The 22696-nt window shown below is 49.5% G+C and overlaps 2 protein-coding genes across 2 annotated transcripts; both read left to right on the top strand.

Moving 5' to 3' along the window:
* Window positions 1-2290: 2290 nt before the first annotated feature.
* LOC117859810 (uncharacterized) lies at window positions 2291-7991 on the top strand. Its single transcript, XM_034742990.2, has 4 exons — window positions 2291-2848; window positions 3217-3313; window positions 3512-3565; window positions 4241-7991. The coding sequence occupies exons 2-4, from the start codon at window positions 3267-3269 to the stop codon at window positions 7617-7619; spliced, it is 3480 nt and encodes a 1159-aa protein (XP_034598881.1). The 5' UTR covers window positions 2291-2848; window positions 3217-3266; the 3' UTR covers window positions 7620-7991.
* A 1162-nt stretch (window positions 7992-9153) lies between these two features.
* LOC140223266 (uncharacterized) lies at window positions 9154-9591 on the top strand. Its single transcript, XM_072294791.1, has one exon. The coding sequence runs from the start codon at window positions 9154-9156 to the stop codon at window positions 9589-9591; it is 438 nt and encodes a 145-aa protein (XP_072150892.1).
* Window positions 9592-22696: the final 13105 nt, after the last annotated feature.

Below are 22696 nucleotides of genomic sequence, written 5' to 3'. Positions count from 1 at the left end.
GCAGCCTTTGTTCGTCCATTAGCTGTAGTTCCTGAACCTTTACTGGTAGCAATATCTTTCAGTACCAGGTATGTAGGCTTGTAAAGTTTTAAAAGCCTGCAAACTGAATCATAGTGCGAGCTCCACCTAGTATCACCAGGACGATGCAAGGTCCCATTTGGTTGGCACCAATTCCAGTGTCAAGCTCGTTAAACTCAATTAGATGCTCCATTTCAACAACTTAATTGTCATGCAGGTCATCATTTCTCTTACTGGAAGATAAAACAGTATTGACAATAAAAGCTAGATGTCTCGCGCGGCTGGTGCAACCAGTCGCTTCATCTCCCTTTTTGGTCGCCCTGTGCTGCCATGAATATGGATGTGAGGTAGGGTTAGGTATTTGGAAATTGGGGAAACGAGGGGGGCGGCGAACTGAAACTGCAAGTTTGCCATGACCTTTTGCGTTCTTTTTTTTTCCTCGGAGCGATCGATTGTCTCCAGGTTCTCCAGGCTGCAGCTAGCAAAGAACTGAAGGGCCCTCACGCTAACAATTCATTTAAGCCTGCCTAAGCAATATTTTGGTCCAAGATCACGTAAACTACAGCAGGGGTGTTAAAAATTCTTGCCCCCCCCCCCCCCTGCCTCTACCATTGTTCTCATGCTTGCGAGCGCTAAGCTCTTGAGCTTGAGGAACACAAACTCCGACCTCTGACTGGATGTAGGGCATTCGTCCGAACCAGTATCGAGTCTGAGTGCTTGCCATCGAGAGCCAGGGACACGCAATGCAATGCAAATTACTAGTTGGCAGTACTAAACATCGATAAATATAGTACCACGTAAGGCTAAAAGTCCTATATCTATATGGCAATGGAATACCAACCCTAATATTTTTGTTAGGGTTAACTGCACCTGAGCATTTTCACCCTGACCTGAATCCACAGGTTTGGCCTGGCCAGTGGTATTATTCATTTGAGCGTGGAACATAAGGCTAGAAATAATTGATCTACTCCATATAAATAGTTTTATTTATTTTCTAAAAAGGGAAGCTCATGGTAGACTTGAAAAAACAAGTTTTTTATTTGTGATGATCATGGGCACGAATTTTGAAATCAAAAGTAATAGTCTTTAGGCCCGGTCAGAATATTGCTCAAATCCATTTAGTAATGGACTTTCTGTGTTGGAGATCCGTGCATGCAACATCATTCGATGGATGTTGCTCCACCTTCCTCTACCCTAATACCATATACAATGGAGCCGCCTCCCCTCCTCCTTTTGTTTGCTTTGCGGTTGCTCGCATGCCGCCACGCCCGCGCGTATCCCCTTCCTCACCCACGCACGCCAACCACCGTCTTCCTTGTGCGCCCCCCCACCGCCGCTACTACCCTCGCGCTCGTCGGCCGCTGCTGTTGCACCCCTTGTGCGCTAGCCGCCATCCCCCCATGTGCAGCCCCACTGCTGCACCCCTATTCACCAGCCATGGTACCCCATGCCCTGTGCCATCTATCGTCTTGCCCAAGAAGAAGATAAAAAATAGTATTTAAAATATTGATTTTTATTTTAAAAATGGTGAATCAATTTTTGTGGAGACATTGAAATAGACATTTTTTGACCGAAAATGTTGAAATAGACGTTGAAATAGACATTGAAAAATATTGAATATAATATATTTTACAAAATGTTGATCTACATTTTAGAAAATATTGAATCTAATATTTTTAATATTTTTCAATGTTAGCGTAGGTTTTAGAAAATGTTGAATGTAGTGTGTTCAAAAGTTGACTTAGACTTTTACTTTGAATTAAATGGATTTTAAAGTTACGAGCCTTAACTAGTTTTCACATGAATATGAGCTCCCGTTAAACACGTTATTAAGTTGCTAAACGCATTCACATCACAGTCCAATCACGTTACGTTTGCCGGTTTGGTTGCTTGACTTTACAGTCCAATCGTCCTCTTTTGAAAACTCGTTCGTGATGTACCAGCGTGACAGGATGAGGTTTTGAGTTGTTTTTATTTTTCTGGCTGTGTGATTACTCCTACCCTTTTCCTTTGGAAAACTCCTTCGTTTGCTCACCCCCTATCTCTTTGACATCATCCGTTAAGCTTCGTTTGCTTAACTGACAACAGAACCTCGTCGACGCTGGCTCCTCAAGATCATCATTCCTAGGCCTTGTGATTTGCCATCCTTCATTCCTAGGCCTTGTGATTTGAGTATGTGCTCTAATTAAAGGAGAGGTCCCTAACAAGCGTGACAGGATGAGGTTTTGAGTTGTTTTTTTTTTGGGCCGTGTGATGTGCTCCGATTACTCCCACCCTTTTCCTTTGGAAAACTCGTTGCTTTGCTGACCCCTATCTCTTTTGGAAAGCTTCGAGGAGAGATACTCTTTGGCATCAATTTCTTTACTTTTTCTGATTGTCTTATAATATGAAAATTCTTCCCCTACCCCTCATCAGATGCGTGTTCTTCTTCTTTTCTGTTCTACCTGTTCTTTCAATCTGACACTTCGCATCTTGCTTGAGCACTGTCTTTTACTTTCCTTCTCCAACAAAAAAGACAGTGTGTTCCTTGCTTGTCGTATCATTGCCTCAGCAAAGGCAATATTGGGCCTTTGGAAAAAAGCAAACCCTGGATTCGACAGGGAATACATTCTTTACTTGCCCATGGGCATCCAGCTGCCTTTGGCAAAGAAAAAGAATTCAAAGCTATGTCCTGGACTCTTGGGGGGGCATATACACTCTCCATGACCGTGGTTCGTAGTTTCAAATTTGCTGCATCGGTTTATCCTCTCACGCTTGTTCAGTTTTTAATCTCTCAAGATTATCTCATCGCTATATCACAGCACTGCCAGTACGATTCATCGGAAACCAGGTACTGTTTCCATGCATAAAACTTTGTTCAATTTATAGTATGTATGGTCTTTGTTGGTGTTTTGATTCAACTAGAAACAATGATAGAGGCGCTGGTCTTTGTGTATCTGGAATTAGCTGAGTGTTTATTCACAAGGTGAGCTCTCGGTTGGCTCCTAAGCATTTGTGGACGGAGCTGAGATAGTACATCACCAAGAAAACGAGATAGAAATTAAGGAGGTTTATTTTCAAGGATATAGGAGTAGCTTTTCCACTTGTACATATACCACGTATTATTAATTTATCTTTTTGTTATTTTGCTGTCCTTGCAAATAGCATTCATATTTTGCTACTCACTCCAGCTTATTTCTCCTTTATTTTTTTTTCCAGGTGGGATTAACCATCAACACCTAACCAAATAGAATTGGCCAGAAAGGAAGATGTCACGAGTTTCGCGAAGGGTCGAACTTCTACTACATACCCCGACGTAATACTCAATATATACTTCTATGCATAAATACAATAGGCTATGATGATCCAGTTCTTCAAGGATATAGGAGTAGCTTTTCCACTTGTACATATACCATGTATTATTAATTTATCTTTTTGTTATTTTGCTGTCCTTGCAATTGCAAATAACATTCATGTTTTGCTAGTCACTCCAGCTTTCTCGTTTTTTTTCCAGGTCGGAGGTGTCAGCAGTTTTCGAATGTATCGATGAGCTACTACATAATTCACGGTAATACTCAATACTTCTATGCATAAATACAATACGCTATGATGATCCAGTTCTTCAAAACTTTTTGGTTGTCCAAATCTGTTAAAATCACTAATCCTACCAATCTAACATCACTGGTATGCACATGACGTTGGAATTTCACACAAGATAGATGCTATGTAATTTAGTGAACATGAAAAAGAAAAAGAATTTCATCTTTGTAGATCATGATGGCCAGGATTTTGCTTGAGTTGCTCTTACTAGTAATCGGTAAAACAAATCAAGTCACGGTGGGTGTTGGTGTCTAACGTATTGGCGTCATTGCTTCTTCTTTCTTTTCTTTTTTCTTAGAAAAGTCACAGAGCAAAACAAGTCAGGTTAATAATTGTCTCACACACATGCTAACTGGGTGCTATGTAATTTAGTGAACATGAAAAAAGAAATTCCAAAGTTCTCACGTGACGAGTACTGTCTCATTTATTCCAGAATTCGATGTGATCTCCTTACACACGTCTAATTTGAGAGAAGGAAAAAAATTCAATAAAGCTACTTCACCATTTTTTAAAAAGATAAGCAATATTTTTATTTCAGTTGTTCACTAGACAACACATTCTGCAAAATTACAAGTTAGTTTATATTACGATTTATAACGTCATGGCTACTGATCACCCCAGCGGGGGCCCCTATTTTTCTCAGGTCCATCTATGCGCAGCGGATCGACTATAAGTTTGAAGAAAAAATGACGGAGTGGATCAAGGAGCACCCGGTGGTATGGAATGGAGGAATCGGACCGGCAGCTTCATTCGTGCCGACCCTGACCAGGCTTCTATTCAAGCACACCAAGGACGGGTATGGGTCCTACGACCACGTGATAACTGCAAGGCTGTCACCTATGGCTGCGATAGAAGGCAGGATCGCCTGCTATCGGCGGGTGGCATTGGATGTCCTCATGGCAACGGCAAGAAGTCTCAACCTTGACGACGACGACCTTAAGGAGGTCAATCAACTTGCTGCGGAAGAGAGCTACTATGGTTACGGCATGGTCTCTGATATACTGGTGCACAAGGCTTTCATGACGGGTAACAAGTGGGATGACCATTTGAATCATGCAGACGGGTTGTTATTTGGAGGGAACCTTCCCGATAGCATCATTCGGTCCCGGATACCTGAAATGATAAGGTTGCAAGGGAAGAGGCGTCTTCTGCTTGTTGAAAACCTGCACGTCCCTGTTCCAATGGAATTGTTGTTTCTCAGTACACAATTTATGCCATTAGGACTCTTGCAGCCAAATGGGTGGGTCATCTCAACTACTTCCAAGGATGTCTGCAACCAAAGCAGAGAATATGGGCTTTCATATGGTTCTAGATGGGGTCTGGAATATTATCATACCCTTCATTTCGATGATCACCGAGGGGACCATTGGGTCAAATTGATTAAAGAGGCCTTACATGATGCAGCCGGATCAATACATAGCACGCTGATCCATGAGCAACAGGAAGACAAGTTTTGGCTCCACGTAGCTCAGAAGTGCCTGTATTACGGCATCCTCTACTGTCCAATGCAAGGAGCTGCTGCTAGACATGACATTACCTCCGATGAGCTGGTTCGCTGTTGGGTGGCCGAGGACCTGCTTACTCCGCAGAGGACCACCGACAGAAACTACAGGTCTGCGTTAGAAGCAGGAAAAGTTGTAATTCAAGCCTTGCAAGAATATTCGTTGCTACCAAACCCGCCGTCAAACACTTGTTCAAGGGACACTGGAGTTTCAGTGCTAGCAATGGGTGTTCCCCGACTCAAGGAGGAGGACCTTTTCTATCATGAGAAGATTGACCGACTGAGATGGGTCTCATTTATGAATGATGATGGTAGGCATGTAAGTTGGGATTGGAGGGAGAATTGGTCAAAATGGGCTAACTGGGACCGGAGCTTTCCAGGGGAAAGGCTTAGCACCCTTATCCTAAGAGGCTGCTCAAACATATCAGGCTTTCCTTTTGATAGAGTGTTAGACCACCACCTGCATGTTCTTGATCTGTCCTATACACCCATAAATTCACTTCCACCATCTCTCTCACGGCTATCCAATCTTCGCTTGTTCTCACTCAGAGGCTGCTCCAAGCTCGAGACCTTGTCTTCACCACAACATACCTTTTTTGAAGAGTGTGAGGAAGAAACTCGACCTCTTTCCTGTCTCGGAAGCCTCGAAACCCTTGATATGAACGGGGTTCCCTTGCTCGAGCTAACCCAACAAGATTGCAGCAACAAGAGCAATCTGCACTTCCTTGATCTGTCAGGTTCGAGAATCACCATTCTGCCTTCTGAATTCTTCTCTGAAATGTCAAGTCTTGAGGAGCTAATGCTTGGTAATTGCATTCATCTCAAAGAACTGCCTCCCTCCCTGGCCCAACTGTTCAATCTGTTGATCCTTCATCTGGAGGGGACTCAGATTATTTCTTTTCCAGAGGATACATTTGAAGCAATGCAAAGGCTTCATACACTCAAGCTCATCGACAACATGGTCCTCATGTCACTCCCAACGTCACTATCTAAAGCCAATGGCCTCAGAGAGCTACATATTAATAATTGCAAAAGATTAAGGCTTCAATTTCTCTGGGAACTAGTACCAGGCCTTGAAGATCTTTACATACAAACATGGGAGGCCTTGGAAGATATCAAAATCCATGGGCACCCTCATTTGAGAACCTTCTCAGTCTCTGGACCGTGGATTAGGTGTCTGTCCTTGCGTGGGTGCAACAAGCTCAAGATTGTCAACATCGGTGACGATCTTACGGCCTTGGAGGATGTTGATCTTTCTGGAACAGCTATTGAGGAGGTCCCTCACAGCCTTCCAAATCTGCCCCAACTCAGGATGCTACTCCTTCTGAATGTTCCTTGTTTTAAGAGATTCCCTTGGCATCGGTTGGTCCGTTTTCCGAAGGTTTTCTATTTGGATAACTGTTCAGATGATGGTAATCACCTTTCGCAGATGTTTCACCAGAAGGAAACTGACAACATTGCTCAAATCAATATAAATGATTCTAGGATCTTTCATAGCTTCAATAAGGATGCTGCCAACAAGTTAGTCAAGGAAGGACAGTTTTTTCAGTCTTTCAATGTCCAGATAAAACCTTGCAGCGTGAGAGGTAAGGAGCCACGGGACAAACCATGTATCGTGATTCAAAGACAATTACCTTATCTTGATGTCAGTTGTTCTGAGGCTGTCACCATTGTGCCCATGATGAAACTTGAGCCAAGAAGGCGCCATGTTGAGATATCTGCAATGAATCGGCACCCAAATGGCTTAAGGATTCTCCCTGTCACAAACTCATTATTCATTATAGACGATGCTACTATCAGATGTGTCAATGACCTGAATTGTAATCTCAAATCGCTAGAAGTATGCCAGCTCCAACACTGCCACAAAATGACTGTTGTATTCGGAATGCAATCTGATCGCGCGGGGAATTTGGTATATGATTGGGCTAAAGAAGGGTCATCCGCAGTGGTTTCAGTATTTCCAGCCCTGAAGATATTGCAGGCCTCCAATCTTAATAACCTAGTATGCTTTTTGGATATCGGCTATGTGGTGTATGCTAATTACTGGACTTTGAAGCTGCTAAAACGCATTCACCTTGAGCACTGCCCTCGTCTGGAGAAAATTTTCCCATCCTGTTTGTCATTACTTGCACTGGAAACTCTGGTCATTCTCTTCTGCCCCAGCCTCAAGACAATTTTCTACAAAACACATGATAATGTAGCACCTTGTCCACTTCCGAATATCGAAAGCATCTACCTTCAGGAGCTACCACAACTGCAGCACATCCATGAGGATGCCATGTTCCGTTTCGCAACACCGAAGTGGGAGACTCTCTTGGTCCGCGGCTGCCGATCACTTCGTCGCCTCCCATTCCTGAAGGAACATCCGAAGTCGAAGGTGAAGGTCAGCGGAGAGCGTGACTGGTGGGACAGGCTGCAGCTGAGCCTGCCAGAGCAAGGCAACTACTACCTGCAGGTTCCTCCACCACCGGAGTTCGCATCCCGCAAGAAAAAACTCATCATCAAAAGCTACCTTCGGTGAGTCTCATCAGCGCCATGCACACCCAAGGTCGTCTGCTCCACACTCTCTATTTGTTTCTGTGAGTTTTACGACATGCCCTGGTTGCAGCATGAGTGTGTCCTGCGCTCTGTGCAAGTGTGTTGTGTGTTTCTTGTAATGATAATATTGCTTTCCAAAGGGAAATCAGACATGTAATCTTTGTGGGGGTTTGCTGTTTGTTTGGATTTTGTTTTGTCCATTCAACTACGATCGTTGTGCTTTTATGCATGGCAATGCAAGTTGGGTTGTCGTCATGTAACAAGGCTTGTATGTTTGCATTGTGTGAGGTGAGGGTAAACTGAAAGCTGTTTGTGATTTGCAACGGTTAATGTACTCTGTCAGCGTATCGTTGTACTTGTCTTGTGAGCTCACTCTCTCGTTACTGCTGAAGTGGCTGTTCTTATTTTCTCGGTGGAGAGCCTCGTGCCATGCCATTATGAAAGCATCGGCATCATCTCGAGGTCATCCCTGATGAAAGCCTGGCCGCGCCGGGCGCCAAGCTGCGAGGCGGCAAGGCAACCTTCTCCGCGCGCAACGGTGGATTTGGCTAGCCGAGCGCTCCGTCCAGCACGGACTTGCCGACGCTGAGCACCGTCAGACTCCACAGCTCTACTCCACTGCGTGTCCCTGTCAAGCTGAAGCTCCAAGCCTCCAGCTGAGTTGACTGCTCTGCCTTTTGGATTGCCCTTTGAGCCCACGCAGGCCACCTCAGATTCCTGGATCAGCCAGGTGTACCGTTGGATCAACTCTGTGCGGTCCAGATTAATCGGAGCAAAATAAAAGGAGACAGATATCAGATCGTCCCGGTGGCTATCGCGGCAGGCCGGCGGCGGTCGCTGTCGAGGGGACGGGGAGGAAGCGACGGCCGACGGAGAGGTACGCGGACGTGCTGGGCGCGTGGTGGAACTGGAACTGGAAAAGGAGCGGCGCAGAGGGATTCCGGGGGTGCTCTCCGAAGGGAGGGCGGCGCGAGGCGGTAGGGACCAAGGGTCTCGCAGTCGCTGTCGTGCATACCTAAGGTGAGGCGCGCTCCTCCTTCCTTCGTACTACCTTCCTTGTCCTTGGGATGGTTCGATTCCCACATTGCCCGTGGCTCAGTATGACAGTATCCCCCCATTGTGTCAGCAACGTTGGAGATCATGGGCAAGCAACTGATTCCGAGTTAACCAATACCGAGTTAGTTTGGCCACCCTGTGACAGTTCTGCACTTTCGTGGGCTGGGATCCGAAGGAAATTCCTTTTTTTTAAGAACTTATTAATCACTTTGCACAAGTTATTAACTGATGGCAATATTTTGATTTACTAGTGTTGTTTCTCCGTTACGTGGAATGGTGTTAAGAAAAAGGACAGTCGCTAATCTCTAGAGCGCTACGGCATAGCAAAATCTGATTTTTCTTTGCAAACATCATTGAATCATAATTTACACACGATCTATCAACAATACTTTGGTGTTTCAAGGGCGAGCTTCGTCGGTCGATGGGTCGAAGAGCTCCCAGCCGTCCTCTAGAGCTTGAGGATGACCCCAAACCGGTTGACTGGGTTCACCCCCTTCTTCCTGGTATATGGCGCTGAGGTGATGCTGCCATTCGACCTTGACTATGGCGCCCCGAGAGTAAAGGTGTTCGACCCAGACCGGGCCGCGGAGGCTCAACAGGACGCTATTGACCTACTTGAGGAGGCGCACGAGACGGCCCTCATTCGCTCTGCCCGTTACCAGCAAACCCTCAGCATGTACCACGAGAGGAAGATTCGAGGAAGGACCCTCGAGGTCGGCGACCTAGTACTCCGGAGGACCCAAATGACCAAGGATGAGCACAAGCTTTCCCCACCATGGGAAGGACCATACACGGTGGCCGAGGTGATCCACCCAGGCACCTACCGACTGAAGGATGACGACAGCAACATACTCACCAACACTTGGAACATCAAGCAATTACGTCGCTTCTTTCCCTAATTTGGTTCGTTACAGGTCCTTTCCTTTTCAACACTTGCTCCTACAGCACCCCAGCCCGAGCACTCTCAGCCTGGGTCGCTCGGGGGCTACACGAGGGTGTAACGCCACGCACACCCTCCTTCACTTTTCGCGTAATCACGCACCTCGCCCAAGCGAAAGGGCGCACCCGAGCAAAAGGGCATCCCATCCTTTGAGCTACCCTGAGTAATTTATGCTTTAGCTCGGACCGATCGGACCCCGCCACGACTGCGGTTACGAGCAGCTGAGCCTCGCGGCCCACGCCCCAGTTCTTAAGGTTGCAACCTACAGTCAACGGGCAGGTTTGAAAGGAAAAGGGTGAAAAGCATAAGTTACTTAAGGGCACAGATGAGGACGGGCGGGACCAGCTTCCCCACACAAATAAAAACGTCGAATTTAAAATTGTTCACTCGAGGGCCGCAGTCCTCCGCAAAACTTTTTCATACACAGAACTAATTACTTTCTACGCAAATCCTACAGCCGACCCCCGGTCGGATTGGTTGGTGGTGCCACTGACACGGACGAAGGATCTTCAGTCACGGTCGGGTCGACGCTCGGGTCGGTCGCTGTCGGGACAGTGCTCGACTCCGTCCTGGCCTCCACCTCTTCGCCAGGATCAGCGACACCCTCCTGGTTCGCATGTGTGGCCTCCCACGCGCAACGGGCCTTGATGACCCACTGTGCGGTAACGTGCGCGGCAACTACGCGCGTGGGGGGGGGGGGGGGGCAAGCTTTGACCCAGCATTTGGATCCCCCCATGCTCCATCTGGCGGCGTACCCCCCGCAGATTGCCTCGAAGTCTAGGGCGGGGTAGTGAGTTGCCACAGATGTCAACACCCCTAACGCCCCGTGGAATACACCGTCGGAGATCAGCGTCTGAACCATGTCTAGAATCTCCGTGAGGTGGATAGCGGGAGTGTTGGTACCTGGGCCCAGCCCGAGCACCTCAGCGACCACCGCCTGCGCCACGTTGTGGAGTTGGTTGAGCTCACCCTCGAGGGTGGACTGCTCTGCCAAGGACTGGGCCAGCACCTCCATGCTCCGACTGACCGTCGCCTACAGGACTGCACAAGAGACCAAGTTAGCGGCGACGGTTACGACACGGCGACGGTTGCGACGCGGCCTTCCTCCGACTGCTATAGCTCTTGCCGCAGAAAGGCGATCCTCTCACCCAACTCCTGATTGGTGTTCTCAAGGATAGCGAGCCCTTTATCCTGCTAGGTCACCAGCTTCTGAAGTTGGGCGGCCTCCCGCTCAGCTCGTGCTAGGGCCTCTTGCGAAGCCGCCTCGACCTCTGCCAAACGAGCCTGCGCTGCGGCAAACGCCTCCTGCGAAACTGCCTCGACCTCCACTAAACGGGCCTGCGCTGCAGCAAGCACATGCTCGGCATCTGACGCCCGCTCAAGAGCGCTGCGCTCCACCTCCTGGTGCTCTCTGGCTGCCATCACAGCCTCCGCCAGGCGGGCTTCTATAGCGGAAAGCTCTTGCTCAGCAGCAGTCGCGCGCTTCTGGACTCTGGCCACCAGTGCCGCCCGATCCTGGGACCCGTGATGGGTAGCTTCCAGTTCACGAGCAAGCTCGCCGAGCTGCCACGATGCCGCCGTTTCTTGTTCCTGTTGGCCATGCTCCTCCCGAAGGAACTGGGATTTGCGAGTCGACGACTCCTCCAAGCTCTGCAAGATCGGAGCGCGCGTGTTGAGGCGACCACGCAACATCCAGAAGTAAGAAATGAGACTTGGACACAGAGAGCCTACCTTGGTGACGCGGGGCAAGTTGACGAACACAGCCTCATGGGCGAGCTCGGCCCTCTCAAGGATCTCCTTGAGCCTTTCCATGACAAAGGCGAGGTCGGACCGCACTGACAGCCCGCTCTGCCCGAGCAGGTTCTAGAGCCTAGCCTCCTCCTTGTCACGGAGCACGAACCGTGCCTTTCCTGGCTCGTCCACCTTGAGCCACACTAGGTCGCCAGCCACCTTTGATCCGCTAGAAGCTCCGACCGCCGCAACGTTGTGTGACGCAGGGACTAGTGCCCGCTCCCTGGGTGGCGAGATGCACGAGTCTGCCACTTCGGCACCCTCCTCATCATCGGAAGGGAGGATCACCACAGGAATATTGCACCCCTCTAGAAGTGGCACTTCCTCCGACCTGGTCATCTCCAACACGCTGCCCCCAGGCAGGCTCGGTAGGGTGCCCACCTAGGCATTGGCGTGGGCCAGCTTGGGGGATGGATTGACTTCCGCCCCCATGACGGCAATCTCGGCTACAGACACCACGGCCACCTCCAACTCGGACCAAGCGGCCAAGTCGTGTGATCCCCCACCCGGCGAGGCAGGGAGCGCGGTGTACTCTCTCACCTCCTCCGCAATCGGCAGGGAAGAGAGCGACACAGTCACTGAATCCGTAGGACCCACTGTCACCGTGGGGATCACTAGCGTTGAAGTCGCCGTTGCTCCCATGACTGATGGGGAAGAAGTAAACCCCATCAAGGCGGGTCGGCACGTCACCAGCCTGCTCCCCTCTTCACTCGTCATGACTTGCTGTAGGCTGGGCGTCCACCCCGTGTGTATGGGGGGCGAGACGACCAGGGGGGCTGATGATGTGCCGCTGCAAAGGGAGATGCTCAAAACAGGTTAAGTGCGCCCGAAAAAGCCCGAACACATGGGCAAGCAAGACGACAACCACATACCCGACCGGAGGAACCAAAAAGCCAACCGGGCCAGAATTGCTTTAGGGCTGCCGCTTGCGTGCCCTCGGGACGACTGAGGAAGGGGGCAACCCGACCGGACCCCGATCGGCCTGTGAGCAACTGCGACCATCGGATTGCGGTGGCACCACCAGAGCGGTCGGGGCAGAGTCCCTTTGCTGGGGACCAGGAGCATCCGCTGGCTCCAAAGACTTTACAATATCACGCAAAGCGTGTGAGTAACCTAGGGACTACCCTGCAACTCGGGACCAAAAGAAACAAAAAGAGCACAATAAATAGGAAGCTGCACTCGAAACCTCTCTCGTCAACCCGTCCTCACCGATTCTTCTTTGATCTCCTCTCTTCGAGCGAGAGGAACCAGGGGCTGAGGAAGATGAAAGAACTCAGGGAGCGCAGGAGTGCTACCCCCAAAGTTTTCTCCTCCAACCGGGACAACCTGGATAAAGAAAAAAACAAGGCATGGAGGAAGTACGAGAACTGCATCCCGGACACCTGGGTAAACTAGCTCAAAGCCGCACGCGGCCATCAACACCTACATATCTCCACCGTGCGTGCTGCAGGTCGAGACAATGACCCCCGACGACCGGCGGCCCAGGGTACGAGTGCGGCATGGAGGACAAGGAAGCCATGCTTCCCCTTCCTCTCGAGGCAGCGCCCTCGTCCTCTTATCTAGCACCCATTGGACGGTGGATCCATGTTACGAGAGTTCTTCTCGCATCATGGCTCCCGGACATGCCGCAAGAAGCTGCAAGGGGGACGAGGAACACCTATTACGAGAGGTCTTCTGGCATCATGAGGAGCAGCTTAGGCTGCCCATGGCAAAAAGCAGGAGCCTCAAACCTACTGAATCTACAATCCGAGCCATGAAAACCCTTGACGTGGATGTCTCCCTATTTATAGCTAGGCGGATGGCCGCGATCCGGGAATGGTTACTATACGCGTCCATGAATGCACGGTAAAAGCGCCTGGTGTTGAGGCAACGGTTCAGCAGGATGTGCATCAAAGGTGCCAGGCCCTGAGATGATGTTTCGACTGCCGCGCCATACGGACGCACAAAATCGAGACGAAGGTACCGGATCACGAAATGCCGGTACACCTCCCACGTGGGCTTCGTCCTTATCGTATTGGATACGGGGCCAGACCCCTCGATGCGGCCCGACTGCTTCACAAACAAGACAAAAATATACAGCACCACCGTGTGATTGTTTTCCCCGCGACAAAACATTCCGACTGACAACCCCTTCGCAGCTTCGACGAAGCCCCAAAGGGGCTCGGGGGCTCCTGACGGGTCCATGGACCCAGGGTCCCCAATGGGGCTGCCTTCCCACAGCACTCGGTCCAGCAAGAGGCACCACGATAACGTGCGTCTGGGCCGACCTAGCTACGCTATGTTAGGCCGAGATCAAGATCTGGCCACCGACCGGCTCCTCCGACTAGGCGAGCTGGTCGGCGCCTCGACCAGAATAGCCCAGTTGGAGGTGGGATCAACATCCAACCCCGACCGAGTTCTCCCGACCAGGGATGTGCTGTACCAACCGACCGCTCCTCCAGACTGGCACAGTCGGGGGAAGACTGGGACAACCGACTGGGGACACCCGCTTGATGTGGACCTAGGGAGTAGGTGGAACGGATAACAAGGCAGCACCTAGGTCAACTGTTGTACAAGGAATAGTACTGCACCACGCCCTGTGCACGCCCGACACAGTGCTGCCGCTACCTACCCGCCACGACGGAGTGTCCTGAAGAGGTGAACAGGGACCAAGGATAGCGGCCATACCGTACCCGGCGACGTGGGTCTCGACAAGACTACGCGACATCCGCACACACTCTCTCTTATCCTCCTCAACCTATAAGGCTGTCCCCTTGAACTATAAAAAGGGACGGACCCCCTTCTTCCACAAGACACTTACATGACACATGCTTACTCCCCCATAGGCATAGCACATGCACTCACTCAGGACATACATAGCGTAACTCGCACTCCTCTTACTCACTCAACACTTAGCGCGCGCCCGGGCTCCTGTCACTCCCTTTCACCGAGAAGGGAACAAGGCCATGACTCGAGCGCACCATCTCTTCCTCCTCTCATTTGTACCCCCACTACAAGCTTTGAGTGCTTGAGCTCAGGAATAAAGTCGACCGATCGACCCTAACTGGACGTAGGGCACGTTGCCCGAACTAGTATAAATCCTGTGTCATTGAGCGCTAGGCCATATCCAATCTAACGCGCAGCAAAACTACAAATCTTTACTTATCGGCGGCCGGATTTCGCACTGACACTATCTTTCTTCCGGTAAAAAGAATCGAGTGTCTTCCTCTTTAGTACTATGATTATCCTTCAAAGAAAATAATTGATCAGTTATCATCTACAAGCTGCTGACTGCACAAACCAAATCAAAGTGAAATTAACCAAACAAAATGATTCAACGAAGTGTCACTACTCACTAGTTACCTTGGCAGCGTAGATTGCAAGCAAAGGGAAGGAAATCTAAGTTCTTGATTAGTTGATCTCGAGAACCTGACGGCCGAGAGACGACGTCTTGAGATTTCCCCGATGTCTCGCGCGGCTGGTGCAATCAGTCGCTTGATCTCCCTTTTTTTTGCCCTGTGCTGCCATGGATATGCATATGGATGTGAGGTAGGGTTAGGTATTTGGAAACTGGGGAAACGAGGAGGGCGACGAACTGAGACTGCGAGTTTGCCATGACCATTCGCGTTCTTTTTTTTCCTCGGAGCGATCCATTGTCTCCAGGTCTCCAGCTTCTCCAGGCTGCAGCTAGCAAAGAACAGAAGGGCCCTCACGCAAACAATTCATTTAAGCCTGCCTAAGCAATATTTTGGTCCAAGATCACGTAAACTAGAGCAGGGGTGTTCAAAAATTCTTGGCCCCCTGCCTCCGCATTGTTCTCATGCTTCACGTTGTAAGTGCTGAGCTCTTGAGCTCGAGTAACACAAACTCCGATCTCTAACTGGACGTAGGGCATTCGTCCGAACTGGTATAATGACTCAAGTCGGAGTGCTTGTCATCGAGAGTCAGGGACACGCAATGCAAATTACTAGTTGATGGTACTAAACACCAATAAATATTGAACCACATAAGGCTAAAAGTCCTATATGGCAATATAATTAATAATATAGAAACTATTCTAGGTGGAGGGTTGGTACTGCCTTAATATTTTTGTTAGGGTTACCTGGACCTGAGCATTTTCACCCCGATCTGAATCCACAGGTTTGGCCTGGCCAGTGGTACTATTCATTTGGGCATGGAACATAAGGTTAGAAAATTTTGATCTACTCCGCATAAATAGTTTTATTTATTTTCTAAAAAGGAAGCTCATGGTAGACTTGGAAAAACAAGTTTTTTATTTGTGATGATCGTGGGCACGGATTTTGAAATTAAAAGCAATATTCTTTCGGGCCAGTCAAAATATTGCTTAAGTCCATTTGGTACTGAACTTTCTGGGTTGGAGATCCGTGCATGCAACATCGTTCGATGGATGTTGCTCCACCTTCCTCAACCCTAATACCATGTACAATCAAGCCGCCTCCCCTCCTCCTTTTGTTTGCTTTGCTGCTGCTCGCACGCCACCACGCCCACGCGTATCCCCTTCCTCACCCGCGCACGCCAATCGCCGTCTTCCATGTGTGCGGCCCCCACTACTACCCTCGCGCTCATCGGCCGCCGCCGTGGCACCCCCTGTGCGCTAGTCACCGTCCCCCCGTGTGCGGCCCCATTGTTGCACCCCTGTTCACCAGCTGCTGTACCCTGCCCTGCGCCGGCTGTCGTCTTGCCAAAGAAGAAGATAAAAAATAGTATTTTAAAATATTGATTTTTATTTAAAAAATTGTGAATCATTTTTTGTCGAGAGGTTGAAATAGACATTGAAAATGTTAAATATAATATATTTTATAAAATGTTGATCTACATTTTAGAAAATATTGAATCTAATATTTTTCAATGTTAGCGTAGGTTTTAGAAAATGTTGAATGTAGTGTGTTCAAAAGTTGACTTAGACTTTTAATTTGAATTAAATGGATTTTAAAGTTCGAGCCTTAACTAGTTTTCACATGCTACATATGAGCTCCCGTTAAACACGTTATTAAGTTGTTAACGCATTCACATCACAGTCCAATCACGTTACGTTTGCCGGTTTGGTTCCTTGACTTTGCTTCTAGATCATTCGCATCGTCCTCTTACCCCACCCTCAACAGCCGCCGTCTAAAAGAAAACGAACCTCTTCCTCCTCGAGATATCCTCCTCCCCTACCGGGGCCCGCCGCATCCGCTGCGAAGCCATGGCCGCGCCTCTATACCGCCCTCACCACCCCAGATCCGACTTCAGATCCTATTTTATCTCGTTACAGTCGCCCCGCACACCGTTCATGACCCACTTGAGCTCCATGTGCAGTGTTCGCGGCGACACTGTCAGGTTCGTTCACATGGATCCAGCCGGCGACATTGACGACCTGATCACCCTCAGGACGTGGAGTCCGTGTTGGTGTCCAAGGTGCCGCCAGGCCAATGGCAACGCAGCGTCAAGCACTGCGTCACCATCCACCTCGAAGAGATCCAGGACTACACACTCGTGTCGGTCAACCTCGACTACAGAACGTCGTGCACGCCTGTGATCTGTCGGCTTTCTCCCTGGCACCTTGGCTGCATCGATGGGGGAGATGAAGCCACACAGGGCGGCGGCGCTCGCCCCCCGCTCGGACCAATCACGCCTTGGTCGGAGCAGCGCGGCGAAGGAAGGCGAGCGGCGCGAAGACAGAGAAGACCACTAGCGCAAAGACTACAACAACGACCACCACACGAGCAAGTGGAACGTCTGGTGGTGCCGGAGGAACGACGACGACGACGACCGCGACCACCACGGGCGCGGTGACCGCGCTCGCTGCGCCCACCGCACAAGCACACGGTCGGTGAGGCCGGCTGCAAGCGGGAGCGCTCGCCCAGGCGTCGGACTTGGGGCGGCGGAAGTAGACATGGGGGACACCAGCATCAGGAGGCCGTTAACAACATGAGCAGGCCTCAGCAGCTGTCTCTTTTTGGCCCACTGCGTGACAAGAGAGCCATCGAGCTCCAGTTTCTGTTCGCTGACCGCGCCTCGACGATGAAGGAGGCTGCCAAGAATTTTCTATGCAGGAAGGAAGGGACGACGGACAGGGTATCAACTCAGCTAAACACCTCCTACGACTACAGTAGCAAAGCGGCGACCTTGGCAGACACGCTCCGTCTGCCACATGAAGGGGATGAAGCCTGGTCCAACGAGCGCAGGCGCAAGGATAACATCAACCCGCCGATGATCAAGGTGTCTCATGCGTTCACTCGCATACTGGAGGACTTGCAAGAACCTGGCAACAAGCAGACAATGCCGCTGTCGTCTCCATTGATGCTGCATTACAGAACCTCCGGGTGCAAGCGACTCTGCACGACCTGGAGCCGGAGATCCTGCCGGCATCGCCGATTCTAGCCAATGGCCATTACTTGCCTCTCCACCATGCCTACTCTGACCCTCTTGATGATGCACAGATGTCGCCCAGCCTCACTAATGACACCGACGACACGGCTGGGCTACACGGCGACGCTGAGGAAGCGGCCAGCAGCATCAACAACCGGCCTGCGGCAACACAAGGAGGTAAGGATCCCAGCAATCACAGCGGCAACAACATCGTCAGCGCACTCTTCACCAGGTCGGCGCAAGTGCTCCAGGAACCCCCAATGGAGGTACACGTGGAGGACCAGAACCAGCAGCTGCACCAGGAGGTGACCAAAAGCCGCCGTCCACGACGCGTCTTCGACATGTCTACGGTACGCCGCAGCGTGAGACTATCCACCCGTAGGCCTATGCAGGCGGTTCAACAGGCGCAGCAAAACCTCTGCCGAAAACTCGGTGTTCTAACTGACGAAATTCAGCCCCTCGAGGCTGCACTGCAGGAGTTTTTGGCCATGTTCCAGGGACCGTTACCGCAAGACGTGATTGCTGCGCTGACTGCGGCCTTCAACCTCAACGACCCTGTTGATGAGGAACTCGACGAAACAGTGGCCAGGGTGGCAGGCGACGCCATGGACGACATCCAGGGAGAAGCCATCCAGGCAGGGGCAGGCCGACGCCATCGACGACACCCAGGGTCTTCCAGGTTATCATGTTCAGCACTCCATTCAGTGTCTTCCAGGTTATCATGTTATCTGCAATGTACCAGCTTTCTACCAGAGCAAGAACCTACTGCATGCTTCATTTCTCGTGACTTGCCTGTCATTTGGGCTGTAAGCTCAAAACCAACAGACTTCAATGGTTATTTAATTACGCCTGCAGCTACGCGCCGTCACTCCATGTCTAAGATCATGTTGCTTGTATGCCTGGTGCTCAACGTGCTTCTGTTGATGAATCATCCCTGTCATTCCTTCTGCCGCGCCGCGAGCACACACTGCCTGCTTTGCCTGTCTTTCTGTGGCCGGAGTTCATCAGGTCACGTATGAATCTTGAAGTGTTATGCTAGAACGTGAGAGGCCTAAATCAGAGAGTGAGGAGGGACACGGTACGAGAGAAGATCTCTGCCGCACTATGCCAGATTGCGAGATAGACAAATTTACGGCCGCATATATAGGGGGTTACAGGCTCTTACAAACCAGCTGGGGGCCCCACTGGCACCATGGGCGGCATTCTACTGCTATGGAATAGCAGCCACGTCGCGCTCACTAACGTAGTCGTAGGAGCGTACCATATAACAACAAGGGTAACAATGCATGAAATGACAAATGACTTCACACTCTCAGTGGTTTATGGCCCAACTGGATCCAACAATAAAGCAGAATTTCTAGGGGAACTACAAGAACAAAAGCCTCAAGATGGCTCTCAATGGCCTCCTAGGAGATTTCAACCTCATTTACAAAGCGAGCGACAAAAACAACAACAGACAAAACTTGAGGCTTATGAACTTGTTCAAGCAGGCTTTAGACGACTGTGATCTACGTGAGATTCATTTGCAAAATAGAAGATTCACTTAGAGCAATGAAAGACGCAAGCCTACCCTTGTTAGGCTCGATAGAGTGTTTGCAAATGTGGAATGGGATAATGCTTTCGGTAATCATGTCCTGCACACCCTATCAACTTCTTTATCCGACCATTGTCCTATTTTGCTTTCCAACCAAGGTGGACCGAGACATCCCAAATCCTTCAAATTCGAGAACTTCTGGACAATGCTCTCTTGATTCGAGGACACAGTAACCTGAGCGTGGAACATACAGTCACCACACGTCGAGCCTTTCCACAGCCTCTATCACAAGCTCCACGCCACAGCCGTTGCACTGAGGGAGTGGAGCAGTCGTCTCATACCAGATGCGAAAATGCAGACATATGGCCCTAGAAGTGATACTGAGGTTGGACATAGCGCAAGAACATCGAGCACTCACGGAGGATGAGCATCTCCTACGTAGCCAACTCAACTTAAGGGCCATGGGACTAGCTGTCATTGAACGCGCGCGTAAGAATCAGGCAAGTAGAATAACAAACCTTAAGCTAGGAGACGCCAATACACGTTTTTTCATCAGCGAGTCAACTCCAGGCAACGGAAAAACTACATCCAGAAGCTAAGAAAGGGGAGTGGATGGGCGTGCATGCACTATGAAAAAACGGCTGAGATCTAGAATTTTTTCAAAGAGACAATGCAACAACCTGAGGCCCGTGGTGCAGACTTTAATGGGACCTCCTTCACCACAACCAGCATGATCTATCCTCACTAGACTCACCTTTTCTCTGAAGAGGAAATCAAACAAGCCATTCACAACATGCCAAGTGATAGAGCTCCAGGGCTAGACGGATTGTTTCTAAAATCATGCTGGGATATCATCAAACAAGACGTAATGGCAGTGATAAATGTGTTCTACTCTCTCCGGTGCAACAACCTCCAACTGATCAGCACAGCTAATATAATCCTATTACCGAAGAAAGAGGGAGCGAACACCATACACGACTTCAGGCCAATAAGCCACATCCACTCCTTTATCAAGATCATCACTAAAGCATTGGCAATTAGATTACAACCGCACATGAACTCAATTGTATCCAAATGCCAGAGTGTTTTCATTAAGAGGTGGAGTATTCATGACAACTTCATGACGGTGCGAAACAAGGCTAGACGATATCGTGGAAACAAAGTGCCTGCCATCTTCCTCAAATTGGACATTGCGAAAGCCTTCTACTCCATCAGATGGGATTACCTACTATCACTTCAGCAGCACCTGGGCTTCCCAACACGTTGGCATGATTGGATCGCGGCCATACTGTCCACTTCCTCCGCCTGCGTTCTCCTAAATGGTGTCCCAAATCCACCTATAAAACATGGAAGGGGCTTACGGCAAGGCAATCCACTGTCCCCGCTTCTCTTCATCATAGCGATCAACCCGCTGCAAAGGCTTTTGGAATTGGCAACTGATATGGGAGTCCTTAGTAGATTACGTGGAAGGGCACCATCATGCCATATATCAATGTATGCAGATGACGTGATGATGTTTATCGTGCCAAAAAAGTGGAAATGGATGTGTTGGTCAACATTTTGGGCATGTTTGGAGAAGTTACGGGGCTCAAAACAAACTTCCGCAAGTCAATAGCCGTGCCTATCTACTGTGAAGGAGTTCAATTGAGCGAGGTACTTCAAAATCTACCGGCAAAGCATGGCAACTTCCCAATCAGTTGGAGCGGAAGGAACATGACGGCAGCCGGGAGGCTCACACTAGTTAAATCCATCATAACCTCACAACCTGTTTATCTTCTGACGGCTCTCAAAGCACCTAAAGAAATAACGAAGATCATCGATGCTAAGCGAAAACAATTCTTATGGGCAGGAACTGAACCAATCACAGGCGGCAAGTGCAAAGTGAATTGGATATGGTCAGCAAGGCTTAGGAAAGGGGGCAGTACTACACCTCGAAAAGTTTTCCAGATCATTATGTCTTCATTGGCTTTGGCAGGAATGGATGAAGGAGGGGCCACATTGGGAGGGATGCGATATCCCTTTCTCCCAAGCTGATCGTAAACTTTTTACTGCAGCAACCATGATTACAATTGGAGACGACAAGAAAATATCATTCTGGGACAGCGGTTGCGTAAGTGGACAAAGGCCCAGAGACATGGCGCCGAACCCATTTCGCATCTCTAGAAGAAAGAACAGGACGCTATACAATGCGGTGACTGCCGACGCATGGATACGAGATTTAAACCTCCTACATCAAGGGTTCTCTGTGGCACATTTTATTGAGTACCACCGCTTATGGGTCGAGGTCAACCGAGTGCAGGTATAGTTCACAGTCTGCCTATCGAGAATAATTCGTAGGGTCCACGACGACTAATTTCGAGAACCTAATTTGGAAAATATGGGCGCTGGCAAAGTGCAAGTTCTTTAGTTAGCTAGCTATACAAGACAGGATATGGACAGCGGATCGACTAGAGCGTCGGGGATGGACCAGTAACCCAAGGTGTGTGCTATGCAATACTACACAGGAGATCGGCTACCATCTTTTCGTCGATTGTAACTTTGCAAAGACAATTTGGATAGGGATGAGTGCATGGACAAGGTGTGCGAATATAGACCCGAGTCATTGGGATAGGCATGAGTCCTTACACAATTGGTGGGCAGCTTTAGTGGTGGCTGGCGAAAAAGGGTTGCGTAGTCTAATTATCCTTGTCCCATGGGAAATTTTGTCGGAGAGAAACCAAAGGATATTCTAACACAAGGAACAGACAGCTAATTGGGTACTCAGCAAGATCAAAGACCAGACGACTATGTGGATCACGGCAGGAGCTAAACACTTAGAGTATTTCGTTTACGCGGCATGACATTTGTAGTAGCCCTAGTGGAGTTTTGCTTATCTTTTCCGCTAACGGGATGTGAGTGTACAATATGTAAAGAACTTTTGTAATCGGCCCGGCAGGCTTTCCTCCTTTTTAATATAGCAGCAGCTCTCCTGTTGGCTAAAGGTTTCAAAAAAAATAAGGCTAGAAAAATTTGATCTACTCCATATAAATAGTTTTATTTATTTTCTAAAAAGGGAAGCTCATGGTAGACTTGAAAAAACAAGCTTTTTATATGTGATGATCGTGGGCACGGATTTTGAAATCAAAAGTAATAGTCTTTTGGGTCCGGTCAGAATATTGCTCAAGTCCATTTGGTACTGGACTTTCTGTGTTGGAGATCCGTGCGTGCAACATGCGTTCGATGGATGTTGCTCCACCTTCGGCAATCCTAATACCATATACAATTGAACCGCCTCACCTCCTCCTCCTTTTGTTTGCTTTGCTGCTGCTCGCACGCCGCCACGCCCGCGCATATCCCCTTCCTCACCCACGCACGCCAACCGCCGTCTTCCTTGTGTGCGGCCCCCGCT

This window comes from Setaria viridis, chromosome 6 (assembly GCF_005286985.2).
Source record: "Setaria viridis chromosome 6, Setaria_viridis_v4.0, whole genome shotgun sequence".
In the NCBI taxonomy this organism is placed as follows: domain Eukaryota; kingdom Viridiplantae; phylum Streptophyta; class Magnoliopsida; order Poales; family Poaceae; genus Setaria; species Setaria viridis.
This window is presented reverse-complemented; position numbering and strand designations above follow the sequence as displayed.

What these genes read in the sequence shown, in the direction of transcription:
- LOC140223266 (XM_072294791.1), top strand. Translation starts at nt 9,154, where the DNA reads ATGACCCCAAACCGGTTGACTGGGTTCACCCCCTTCTTCCTGGTATAT.
- LOC117859810 (XM_034742990.2), top strand. Translation starts at nt 3,267, where the DNA reads ATGTCACGAGTTTCGCGAAGGGTCGAACTTCTACTACATACCCCGAC. An exon ending in CTTCTACTACATACCCCGAC is followed by an intron (nt 3,314 to 3,511) that starts GTAATACTCAAT and finishes TTTTTTTTCCAG; the next exon opens with GTCGGAGGTGTCAGCAGTTT. An exon ending in GAGCTACTACATAATTCACG is followed by an intron (nt 3,566 to 4,240) that starts GTAATACTCAAT and finishes TATTTTTCTCAG; the next exon opens with GTCCATCTATGCGCAGCGGA.